The sequence below is a fragment of the Salvelinus alpinus genome, chromosome 33 (assembly GCF_045679555.1).
Source record: "Salvelinus alpinus chromosome 33, SLU_Salpinus.1, whole genome shotgun sequence".
Lineage (NCBI taxonomy): Eukaryota > Metazoa > Chordata > Actinopteri > Salmoniformes > Salmonidae > Salvelinus > Salvelinus alpinus.
Genome location: NC_092118.1, coordinates 29,633,052 through 29,645,787, shown reverse-complemented (window position 1 = coordinate 29,645,787; position 12,736 = coordinate 29,633,052). Strand labels below are relative to the sequence as shown.

At 39.8% G+C, this 12,736-nt stretch overlaps 2 protein-coding genes across 2 annotated transcripts; both read left to right on the top strand.

Moving 5' to 3' along the window:
• Positions 1–1,772: 1,772 nt before the first annotated feature.
• LOC139563103 (major histocompatibility complex class I-related gene protein-like) lies at positions 1,773–4,481 on the top strand. The gene is made up of 2 exons (XM_071381385.1): positions 1,773–2,912; positions 3,014–4,481. The coding sequence occupies exons 1-2, from the start codon at positions 2,855–2,857 to the stop codon at positions 4,033–4,035; spliced, it is 1,080 nt and encodes a 359-aa protein (XP_071237486.1). The 5' UTR covers positions 1,773–2,854; the 3' UTR covers positions 4,036–4,481.
• A 4,082-nt stretch (positions 4,482–8,563) lies between these two features.
• LOC139562877 (major histocompatibility complex class I-related gene protein-like) lies at positions 8,564–11,110 on the top strand. The gene is made up of 2 exons (XM_071380999.1): positions 8,564–8,901; positions 8,998–11,110. The coding sequence occupies exons 1-2, from the start codon at positions 8,844–8,846 to the stop codon at positions 10,017–10,019; spliced, it is 1,080 nt and encodes a 359-aa protein (XP_071237100.1). The 5' UTR covers positions 8,564–8,843; the 3' UTR covers positions 10,020–11,110.
• Positions 11,111–12,736: the final 1,626 nt, after the last annotated feature.

Genomic DNA, 12,736 nt, shown 5'->3' with positions numbered 1-12,736 from the left:
TATTGTCCTGTGTCTGTCTATTTTGTATGAAACCAGTTTGATCTCCGTCAATCAATTCTGGGATTATGTTCTCCATTCTTTTGGCTATTATTGATGCATATAGTTTATAATCTGTGTTAAGAATTGCGATAGGTCTATATGAACTGCATTCTTTCTTATCTTTACCCTCTTTTGGGATTACAGATATGATGGCCTCTCTCCATGACGGTGGGAGACCACCCTCCCTCAGAGTCCAGTTAAAACAGGCCTTAAGTAGAGGTGTTAGTTGTTCTCTGAAGGTCTTGAACCATTCTGAAGGGAAGCCATCAGTGCCTGGAGACTTGTTTACTTTTTGTTGAGATATTGCTTTATTAATTTCTTCGGTGGATATTTCTAAAGTTAGTCTATCATTTTGCTCTGTCCCAATTGAGGGGAGATCAAGTGAGTTCAAAAAGTGCTCTATTGTCTGTGCATCTGCCTTCTCTGGTTGCTTGTACAGATTTGTGTAATATGATTCAAATGCATTCTGTATTTCATCTAATTTGCATGTGATCTTTTTTGTTTTGGGGTCTTTTATTTTAAAAATGGTATTCTGTGCTTGTTGTTTCCTGAGTCTCCATGCTAGTAATTTGGTTGCCTTTGAGCCTGCTTCATAATATCGTTGTTTCAGGAACCTAAGCTTTTTCTCTACTTCTTCTCTATAAATCTGGTCAATTTCCTGTTTTACCTTTTGAATCTCTCGTAATATAAGAGGGTCTTTGTATTGACTATGAGATCGTTCTAAGTTTCTTAGGGTTTCCTGTAATTTCAGCAGTTTCTGTGCTTTAATCTTTTTCTTGAGAGACGATGTGGCTATGATTTTTCCTCTAATAACCGCCTTAGCTGCATCCCACAATATAGCAGGAGATACTTCCCCATTATCATTATTCTCCAGATAGATGTTCAATTCTGTCTTTATTGATTCCTTGAATGCTGGATCATTCAGCATGCTTGTATTAAGTCTCCATGTAGTATTTCTTGGTTTGCTATCAAGGTGTAGAGTGAGGTAAACTCCATTATGATCTGATAAGTCGCTCTGCCCGATCCTACAATCCTTAAGCCTGTGTCTGTCTGCACTGTACATAAAAAAGTAGTCTATCCTGGAGTATTCAGTGTGGCGGGCTGAGTAAAAAGTATATTCCTTATCGGTCTTGTGGGTGTCACGCCATACATCGAGCAGTCCTAGATCCTGCAGTATCCTATTGATCTTTTTGGCAACTAGGCTCATTTTCCTATTTTGATTTGTGCTGTCCAATTTTGAGTTTAGAATTGTGTTAAAATCCCCTCCACAGATAAGAGTGCCAGTGGTTTCTGTGGCAATTAAATCAAATACCTTCCTATAGAAGACCATGTCACTCCCTGGGGGTGCGTATACATTAAATAATGTAACTTCCTTGTTATCCAGTTTACATTTAACAAGTATAAATCTACCCTCCTTGTCTTTTATTTCTGACATAAACTCAAAATTAACTGAATTTGGGATCAAGATTGCAACTCCCCTTCTACCCATTTTGTAAGAAGAAAAAAAAGTGTTCCTATATCCCATTTTCTTGAGTTTCTCGTGTTCAGGTGTGGATAAGTGAGTTTCCTGACAGAATAGTATGTCAACTCTCTCCCGTTTCATCTTTGCTATTACCTTACTTCTCTTGATGGCACTCCCCAGTCCGTTTACATTGAGACTTATGACCTTAAATTCCCGATGATGCATCGATATAAATTAAAAAAACTGTGCACCATATCTGCCTGCTTATCATGAACCTAAAAATGAACGAAAATTCAAGAACGATAATAAAGTAAACCAAAGTGGGAAAGTACTTTGGTATTTGGACTCCCATGTCAGAGGACTGTCTCTTGCCTCTGGGGTTTGAGGGGATGAGCCTGTCCGCAGGATGGGCCCCTCGCTCAGATATGAAAATGCGTGACGTAGTCACAAACAAGACCTGGTGGAAGCGAAAATAATAAGGGCGCCTATTTCGTCGCTTATACACATCGGTTAATTACAAGTGAAAACTATATCGGTCATGCGTGCATATCATGAATCCTCCCCTTGATATGCCCTTCTGTCGCCCCGTTGTCAATGTGTCATTAATCCTTAGCTAATATATATGTTATTAACGTGACGCTACTTAATGTGTTCATAAAGAACACATGCTTTTGGGTACTCACCCTTGTTCAGCATTGGGGGAAAATAGGGGAGATATTTTATCTATTGCAATGTCAACCGTAACAACCCAAAGTCTTAACAGCTGCGGTAATTATTAATTATGTTAAATCCGATTCAGTGTCTTTCATCTTCCCGTTGGAAATGCCTGAGTCTCTCTCGGATGTGAACGTCCTCTCGCCGAGGTGGTTTCCCTCTTTCTCCATGATCTTGCTTGTTGACAACGATCCATGGGAGAGCCTGCTCGAGTCTTTCTGCTGGTGATGTCGCCTTTCTCCTGGCGGTATACTCCACTGGGAAGCCCCTTGACTTCAGGTCCTCAGCCGCCTCGTCTGCATGCTCGTATGTAACCGGGCCATTTTTCAGAAATACCCGCATTTTTGCCGGGTATGGTGTTTGGAAGCACAGACCATTTTCTAAAGGAGAAGTTACTTTTCAGAGGCAGTCACTCTTTAATAACAGGAAGCATAGAAATAGCAGATATAGAACAGATCTACAGCTGCTCCGACTTGTTTTCAATGATAATGACATATATAACTCAAATTTCTACGTGAATTTGGTCATCGCGCAAAAAGCTAAATAGTTATTTTGTTTCATTGCTAATTGAAAGGGGAAGTCTGTCAGACACACTTGAGAGCTTAGAAACCTGCTACACGAGGCTACATTTTCTAAATCATGGACGAACTGTCTGTCTTTTTGTTTGTTCTTTCATTTTGCACCATTGTCAACGCAGGTAAGATGGACTATTTACTTTCTCTTACCTCAATTAATGATTGTTTTATGTTATAAAATATAAAATATTCATAACTCATTATAATATAACTGCTCTCCCAGGTTCAGGCTCACATTCCCTGTGGGCACTTGCAACATATATAAGCGGAGAGACGCCTTTTCCTGAGTTTACGGTTGTGGTGATGTTGGATGACATTCAAGTGGCTTACTATGACTCCAACAATAAACAGTCTGTCTACAGGGGACAAAACCCAACAGACAAAATACCTGATAACGAAGCTGAGAACGGAGCTTATGTATTTGAAATTATGTACCAGAGCATGAAAGAGAGATACTTCCAGATAAAACACCACTTGAATCTCACAGGAGGTGTTCAAATTCAGCAAAGAATGTCTGGCTGTGAGATGTTGGACAATGGTGAACCGGTCATGTTCATGGTAAAGAACACTTTCAGTGCAGTTTTAGTAGATCGTTCAATATATTACAATATGACACATTTTACATATGATGCTGGTAAACTACTTCGAGGATGGGATGGGATAAAGCAAGCATATGAAAGAGCACTATTTGAGAATGCTTGGCTTCCCATTTGCATCAAAACACTGAAGACACTCCTGAAAAGAGAGAAGAACGTTGTGATGCGTAAAGTTCCTCCCAGACTCAGGTTGATAAATAAAGAGGTTTCTGGAGGGCTCCAGGTGAGCTGCCTGGCGTTTGGTTTCTACCCCCGCCACATCAACCTGACCCTGCTGAGAGACGGCCAGCCAGTGACAGAACAGGAGCTGACAGGGGGGGAGGTGTTGCCTAGTGGAGATGGGACCTACCAGCTGAGGAAGAGTCTGGAGGTCAGTACTGAGGAGCTAAAGAAGAGACACAGCTACACCTGTACTGCCTCTCACCTCAGTCTGGACAACAAGCTGGATGTCAGTTGGGAGTCTGGGGCAGAGAGAGTTCACCTATCCACCCTCTCAGTTCTACTGGTGATGCTGCTGATTGTTATTCTATTGGGCATTTTCATTTGTGTCAAAAGGAGGAGGAGTAACACTGCCTCCCAGCTGAAACTTGCCAATGTTGATGCAAACATATCAGAGGAAATAAACCTTTCTTCAGATTCTGAGACCTAATACATTTTTGGGACACTGATGCAACTTTGTCAAATCAGCTCAATTCACAATGAAAATATGACTGCCAGAGCAACTATCAGAGTAGACACAAAATGTACGAATGATTCTGTTATTGTCAGTCAATCTTCTCTTCCTCTCAACAACGGACTGTAAAGGATCAGTTTGGGGAGACTGTTGACAATAACAAATATCTGGCCATTATAAGTCCAGATCTGTAATTTCTAATCATGACTATTCATTAATTTCAGAATGTACTCTATATCTGTGCTGTATTAGCTGATATCCAGTATCTTAACCAGAAGGAGAATCATGTGGTCATGTGTATGAGGTCTGTTTATTATTGGAATGACTTTACAGTGTCTCTGTTTTGTATTGTATGTAGTGTATGTTCATCATTACTGCACAATAATACATTTATTACAGACAATAAAATGTAGCCTAATCGATTAATGGATTGATTCATGCCTACATTTCCACTTCAAGTTTGGACCACAACATAGAAAAAAATGTTTGATTATAAGATCTAGTTTAACTATTATTTTATGATGACCACTGAATGGTATAACAAAAGGCTGCAAAGCCAATGTCTCCATTCCACATTTAAAATAAGTATCCTTCCATGTTACCTTCTTCCTAATGAGACCAGATAGGTTAGAACCTTGGTCTCCTGCACACCACGGTACTGTGTTAGTCCTCTGAGCTAAATCCTACAACCCCTGACAGCATTCCTAAACTTGCTGTCTTGCTGCAATTGTAGATATAAAAGAAACATCTGCATCTTATCTACATTTCATTACTGACATAAAGGGCATGTGCACAAAGTTTGTGATCCAAATGGCACCCTAAATCCTATATAGTGCATTATGGGCCCTGGTTAAAAGTAGTGCATTATGTAGGAAATAGAGTGCCATTTGGGGCGTAGCCATATTTACTGGCTTTAGTCAATTAACTTTCCCCGGTTTGCAGACTCCAATGTTTTACCATTAAAAATCCTAAAGGTAGAAAAAAAGCTTAATTGTATTTGTCTTGGAGACTGATGCCTCATAAAGAGTAAATGCCATTTGTCAATCTGAAATGAGTCAGAGTTAGTGCTTCTACCCTTTTCCAAATCAAGTATTGTTCATTGTGAAACTTGCCTGGTTGTCATTCATACTTCCTGAAATTGCACTGAGGCACAAAATAACCAAAGATATCCATATCTGACACACACAGGCACACAGTCACACACACAAGCAGGGACGGACAGACTTGGAGGTCGGGGGGCCCTCGGAAAGCATGTGATCGCAAAAAGTGTATGAAATTAGCGTTAAAATTGCAAAATGTTCTTTTAGCCTCATGACAAAATGTGTAGAATAGAATTATAAAACTGCAAACTTTTCTTTCTGCACCATGGCAAAATGTGTTGAAATTTAGAAAGTTAGCTGATTCCTCACCCCCTGTATATCCTGACAATTATTTGGATCTCAATCCTGATACAATTCGGCTCCACATGTGACCTCAGTCTGGAATCTCAAATCAGATTTGAATGTTAAGGATGTTAAGGAACAATGACAGGAAATGAGCATTGCATCTGTGTGCTACTACAGAGGCTACATCATAAACATGCAATTCTGACATGGGTCACATGTAAAACAGAGTGTGAACAGTCAGAAAAAATATTGGATATGAGGGAAAAACAGAACTGGGTTCTTCAGGTGGTAGTGTAAACATAGCCATGGAAAGTTCAATAAATCAGATTTTGTATATAAATAAAGGCTTGCTAAAGTGCTACAATTCAGCATTTTGACATCAACCATGTGCCACTTATAGGATGTTTTCAACCCACTTATTCCCAAAATGTCTCCCAATTTTTACCATCATTGTAAAGACTGAAGTTATTTTATTGCTTTGACAAAGTCAAATAGATACTAGAGAACATCTAATGTGATGGACCATATGACTGGACAGATACTATATAACATCTAATGTGATGGACCATATGACTGGATAGATACTATATAACATCTAATGTGATGGACCATATGACTGGACAGATACTATATAACATCTAATGTGATGGACCATATGACTGGACAGATACTATATAACATCTAATGTGATGGACCATATGACTGGATAGATACTATATAACATCTAATGTGATGGACCATATGACTGGATAGATACTATATAACATCTAATGTGATGGACCATATGACTGGACAGATACTATATAACATCTAATGTGATGGACCATATGACTGGACAGATACTATATAACATCTAATGTGATGGACCATATGACTGGACAGATACTATATAACATCTAATGTGATGGACCATATGACTGGACAGATACTATATAACATCTAATGTGATGGACCATATGACTGGACAGATACTATATAACATCTAATGTGATGGACCATATGACTGGACAGATACTAGAGAACATCTAATGTGATGGACCATATGACTGGACAGATACTAGAGAACATCTAATGTGATGGACCATATGACTGGATAGATACTATATAACATCTAATGTGATGGACCATACGACTGGACAGATACTATATAACATCTAATGTGATGGACCATACGACTGGACAGATACTATATAACATCTAATGTGATGGACCATATGACTGGACAGATACTATATAACATCTAATGTGATGGACCATATGACTGGACAGATACTAGAGAACATCTAATGTGATGGACCATATGACTGGACAGATACTAGAGAACATCTAATGTGATGGACCATATGACTGGACAGATACTATATAACATCTAATGTGATGGACCATATGACTGGACAGATACTAGAGAACATCTAATGTGATGGACCATATGACTGGACAGATACTATATAACATCTAATGTGATGGACCATATGACTGGACAGATACTATATAACATCTAATGTGATGGACCATATGACTGGACAGATACTATATAACATCTAATGTGATGGACCATATGACTGGACAGATACTATATAACATCTAATGTGATGGACCATTTGACTGGACAGATACTATATAACATCTAATGTGATGGACCATATGACTGGACAGATACTAGAGAACATCTAATGTGATGGACCATATGACTGGACAGATACAAGAGATCGATGAAAAAACATCTATATATTTCATTATAATCAGGCCACGTGTTTTAGTGTGACACATCATCAGCAGTGTGCAAAATAAAAAGGTAACTATTTATGCATCGCTCAGTTTATTAAACTCTAGTTAAATAATCACCTTTTTATAACGCACATTGTTCAAGAAATGTGTCAAATTAAATTATACTTTCAGATTGTAATGCATTTTATGGTACTTTTGCACAGATTTTACCTACAGTATTTTGCACCATAAAGATGTCACTCAGTAAGTCAATAGGATGAAAACAAAACACAGTCACAGGAGGGTTTAAACATTTATATTTTTTTAGATGTCAGGTCCCAAACCACATAGTTATGGAACAGTATGGAATACAACACTGCTTCTGGCAACAATGCTTTAGAATGATAAACAAGGCTTCTGCTGCAGTCAGAGAAGAATTTCCCTGACATTGAAACGGTTTTTATTATCTTGTCTTGGCTCTGCTTAGGGTTGAAACATCCTGATAACTTTCCCAAAGTTCCCAGGTTTTCCAGTAATCCAGGTTGGAAGTTTTCCAGAATCAGGAGGGAATACCTTGGAAAACCTGGGAATTCCGTGATAGTTAGTGGAATTTTGCAACCCTAACTCTGATAGACTGTCTGTTTTCTACCACTCCACATCCTGAAGAAAATACAAGAGTAAGTCACTACTTAGTTAGTCTTTCAGAATTCTATTATAAAAGTCTAGGGTTGGAAAGTTATAGGAACAAAACATACGCAATACCTACAATATACTGTATTTGGTTGTGCTTTTATATGAACAGCTGCTGTTTTTATAATGTGTATGAAAATATAATTCATACATCATTTATTGTCACCCTGCCATTTTAAAACTAAAGATGGCTACTGTAATATCCATCCAAAAGCACTAACGACCTAAACTAACTGGTTCAAAGTCCCCATTTCAAAGCTCAATACCTAATGGTGGTTAATATTTGACCAGCTGTATTGGAAACTGATCTTTTCCACAAGTCTACTCAAGTCCAGAGTGGCCCCAAAACTTTCCCTTCCTTTTCCTGTTTCATTGATTTAAAGGCAATAGTCAGTCATTTTCTTGGCAAAGTGCTTCACATCTTACTTAGGCTCTTATAGAAGTTTGTCTGGATTGGAAAGTGTTCAGAAGGTAACATAAAACATTTCCATTCCTGAACACACACTGAGAGGAGACGGGGAGGGAGGAGTGGGTGTGTGTGTATGTTTGTGTATGAGGAGAGCAGGACAGGCAAAATAGAGAGAGGGGCAGAATTAGCAGGCTAATGCGCGTGCGCACAAACACACACACAAGTGGACACAAGCCACACACATGCTGCACACTCTAGCACACATTTGAATCAAACACAAACAGACAGATCATGAACATACACATACACACACGCACACATTCAGGTCCAAGGATTTTTTGTAATTCATTTACAGTGTCATCTGATTGGTGTTTGGCTGTGTGTGCAACATGCAACATGATTCACCCTCTCTTCCTCATTCCACCCTCAGCTTCATTTGGTCTTAAATTTCCACCTTCACTTGTTTGATTCGTTCAACAACATTAAAGTACCTTACCTTGTTTAGACAAGTGAAAAGAAAAGTCTGTCAGACGCTTCAGAGCTAGAAACCTGCTACGTGAGGCTACTGGAAAAGTAGTGAACATTTCAAAATCATGGGCAAACTGTCTGTCCTTTTGTTTGTTCATTCGTTTTACACCATTGTCAACTCAGGTAAGATGGATGATCTACTTTCTCTCATAACTCATTTAATGATTTGTTATGTTATAGAAATATCCATATCTGTGTATAATATCACTCCTCTCCCAGGTTCAGGATCACATTCTCTATGGGTTCTTGCAACATATATAAGTGGAGAGACGCCTTTCCCTGAGTTTACGGTTGTGGTGATGTTGGATGATGTTCAAGTGGCTTACTATGACTCCAACATAAACCGCTTCATCTACAGGGTAAATAACACCCCTAACAAAATACATGATAACGAAGCTCAGGACGGAGCTTATATACTTGGAATGATGTACAACAACATGAAAGACAGATCATTTAACCTAAAGCACCACTTCAACCTCACAGAAGGTGTTCAAGTTCAGCAAAGAATGTCTGGCTGTGAGATTTTGGACAATGGGGAACCAGTCATGTTCATGGTAAAGGACACTTTCAATGCCATCTATACAGATCAAATGGTATATTACAACATGACACATTTTACATATGATGCTGGGAAATTACTACCAGGATGGGATGGGATGAGGCAAGCATTTGAAAGAGTACTATTTGAGAATGTTCACCTTCCCATTTGCATCAGAACACTGAAGACAATCCTGAAGAGAGAGAAGAACGTTGTGATGCGTAAAGTGCCTCCCAGACTCAGGTTGATAAAGAAAGAGGTTTCTGGAGGGCTCCAGGTGAGCTGCCTGGCGTTTGGTTTCTACCCCCGCCACATCAACCTGACCCTGCTGAGAGACGGCCAGCCAGTGGGAGAACAGGAGCTGACAGGGGGGGAGGTGCTGCCTAGTGGAGATGGGAACTATCAACTGAGGAAGAGTCTGGAGGTCAGTACTGAGGAGCTAAAGAAGAGACACAACTACACCTGTACTGCCTCTCACCTCAGTCTGGACAACAAGCTGGATGTCAGTTGGGAGTCTGGGGCAGAGAGAGTTCACCTATCCACCCTCTCAGTTCTACTGGTGATGCTGCTGATTGTTATTCTATTGGGCATTTTCATTTGTGTCAAAAGGAGGTGGAGTAACACTGCCTCCCAGTCTGAACTTGTCAACGTTGATGCAAACGTATCAGAGGAAATAAACCTTTCTTCAGATTCTGAGACCTAATGAAATGTTGGGACACTGATGCAACTTTGTCAATTCAGCTCAATTCACAATGAAAATATGACTGCGAGACCATCTATGAGGCCAGACACAAAATGTGTGAATGATACTGTTATGGTCGGTTGATCTTCCCTTCCCCTCATTAAAGGACTGTAAAGGATAAAATAACAAATATCTGGGTATTATTAGTACAGATCTGCATTTATATATTTTATAGGCTGGTTTGGCATCCTGTTCATTAACAAAGATAATATTTTAATTATTTCTGTTATGTAATCTGTCATTTTTAATCATGACTATTCATTCATTTCACAATGCACTTTATATCTGTAGTCAACGCCATGAAAAAGTCCTTTAGTGTTACTTTTCCCCAGTCAAATATTCAGGCTTATATTTCCACTTCAAGGCTGGACCACAACATAGAAAAAAATGTGTTTGATTATAAGATCTAGTTTAACTATTATTTTATGATGAACACTGAATGGTATAACAAAAGGCTGCAAAGCCAATGTCTCCATTCCACATTTTAAATAAGTATCCTTCCATGTTACCTGCTTCCTAATGAGACCAGATAGGTTAGAACCTAGGTCTCCTGCACACCACGACACTGTGTAGACCTTTGAGCTGAATCCTAGAACCACTGGCAACATTAGATTTCCTAAACCTGCTTGGCGCATTTGTCCATGTAAAAGCCATAAACATAACTTACCTACATTTCATTACCGATGTAATGGGCAGGTGCTCATAGACCTTGTTCCAAATAGCACCCTATTCCCTACATAGTGCACTAGGGGCCCTGGTCAAAAGTAGTGCCCTATATAGACAATAGAGTGCCATTTGGGATACAGCTATAATCACTGGCTTTAGTCAATTAAGTTCCCCAGTTCTGCACACTCCAGTGTTTTACCATTAAAAATCCTAAAGGAAGAAAAAATGCAGAATTGTATTTGTCTTGGAGACTGATGCCTCATAAAGAGTAAATGTCATTTGTCAATCTGAAACAATTCAGAGTAGTGCTGCTTGAGAACAGAGATTAATACAACACAAATACTGTATTTGCTTTCAGAAAACACACACACACACACACACACACACACACACACACACACACACACACACACACACACACACACACACACACACACACACACACACACACACACACACACACACACACACACACACACACACACACACACACACACACACACAGGGCTGCTCTGTCATTTTATATCACCCCATGCTATATTATATGTTATATTTATATTATCATGCACTGTGGATTAATTATGCATCACTCAGTTTATTAAACTCTAGTTAAATAATCATCTTTGTATAAAGCACATTGTTCAAGAAAAGTGTCAAATGAAATTATACTGCTAGATTATAATTAAGCAATAAGGCCCGACGGTGTGTGGTATATAACCAATATACCACGGCTATGGACTGCTCTTAATTGCGACGCAACGAGGAGTGCCTGGATACAGCCCTTAGCCGTATTATAAACTGCTTACCAACGTAATTAGAGCAGTAAAAATAAATGTTTTGTCATACACGTGGTATATGGTCTGATATACCATGGCTGTCAGCCAATCAGCATTCAGGGCTCGAACCACCCAATTCATAATAATGAATCAAATCTTCTTAATTATCTGGCATTTCTAACCAGATCCTGCCTCGGCAGTTCTGTCATTCTGAGTGTAATGAAACAGTGGATCTCCTATTCTACCAGCCACTGCCCAGACGACATCATTGATTTACACTGTTGCAGAAGGCTACAGAGACTAGTGTAGGGAAGGAAACTCCAAATATGGTAGTCTCTAGGGGACACACTGGCACAGTCACACACACAAGCAGAGACTGATGTATGCACACAAGCATTTATAATGTCATCTAACTCATCTTTGGCTGCGCGCACAACATGCGAAATGACTGTGTTTAGACAATCAAGACACCAAGCTAAATCCAGGGGCAGTAAACATGTTACAGAATATATAATCTGGGCAGCCCCTTGAACAGACTAGAGTTTCCAGATGAAGCTGGGTGAAGTCATTTCCAGACTGACACTCTTCCTCATTCCAGCCTGTTACAGACACACTGAAGCTTGATGTGCAATTAAACTGAATGTCTATACTTTAGATCCCCATATTAACTCACACAAACTTGTGTGATCCTCACACATCCAGGGGTCGTACTGATCTCCCCAAACTCCAACCAACGCCAACCAACCAACTCCAACCAACCCCAACCAACCAACTCCAACCAACCCCAACCAACCAACTCCAACCAACTCCAACCAATCCCAACCAACTCCAACCAACCCCAACCAACCAACTCCAACCAATCCCAACCAACCCCAACCAACCAACTCCAACCAACCCACTCCAACCAACCAACCCCAATCAACCATAAACAGGTACCCCAAAGAACCACAAACATCCCCAAACATGTATCTCAAACAACCAAACTAGCTACTAGCTAAGCCCTGGACCAGAGCTAGTTAGTACGGCCAAAGCTAGGCCAGAGTTAATATGGACCAGGGCTAGCTAGCCGTTAGCTACACCCTGGACCAGAGCTACTTAGTGTGGACCAGAGCTATACCAGAGCTGGTGTGGACCAGAGCTAGCTAGCTACTATCTATGCCCTGGACCAGAGCTAGCTAGCTAGCTACTATCTATGCCCTGGAACAGAGCTAGTGACAGATTATAGCTCTGGTCCAG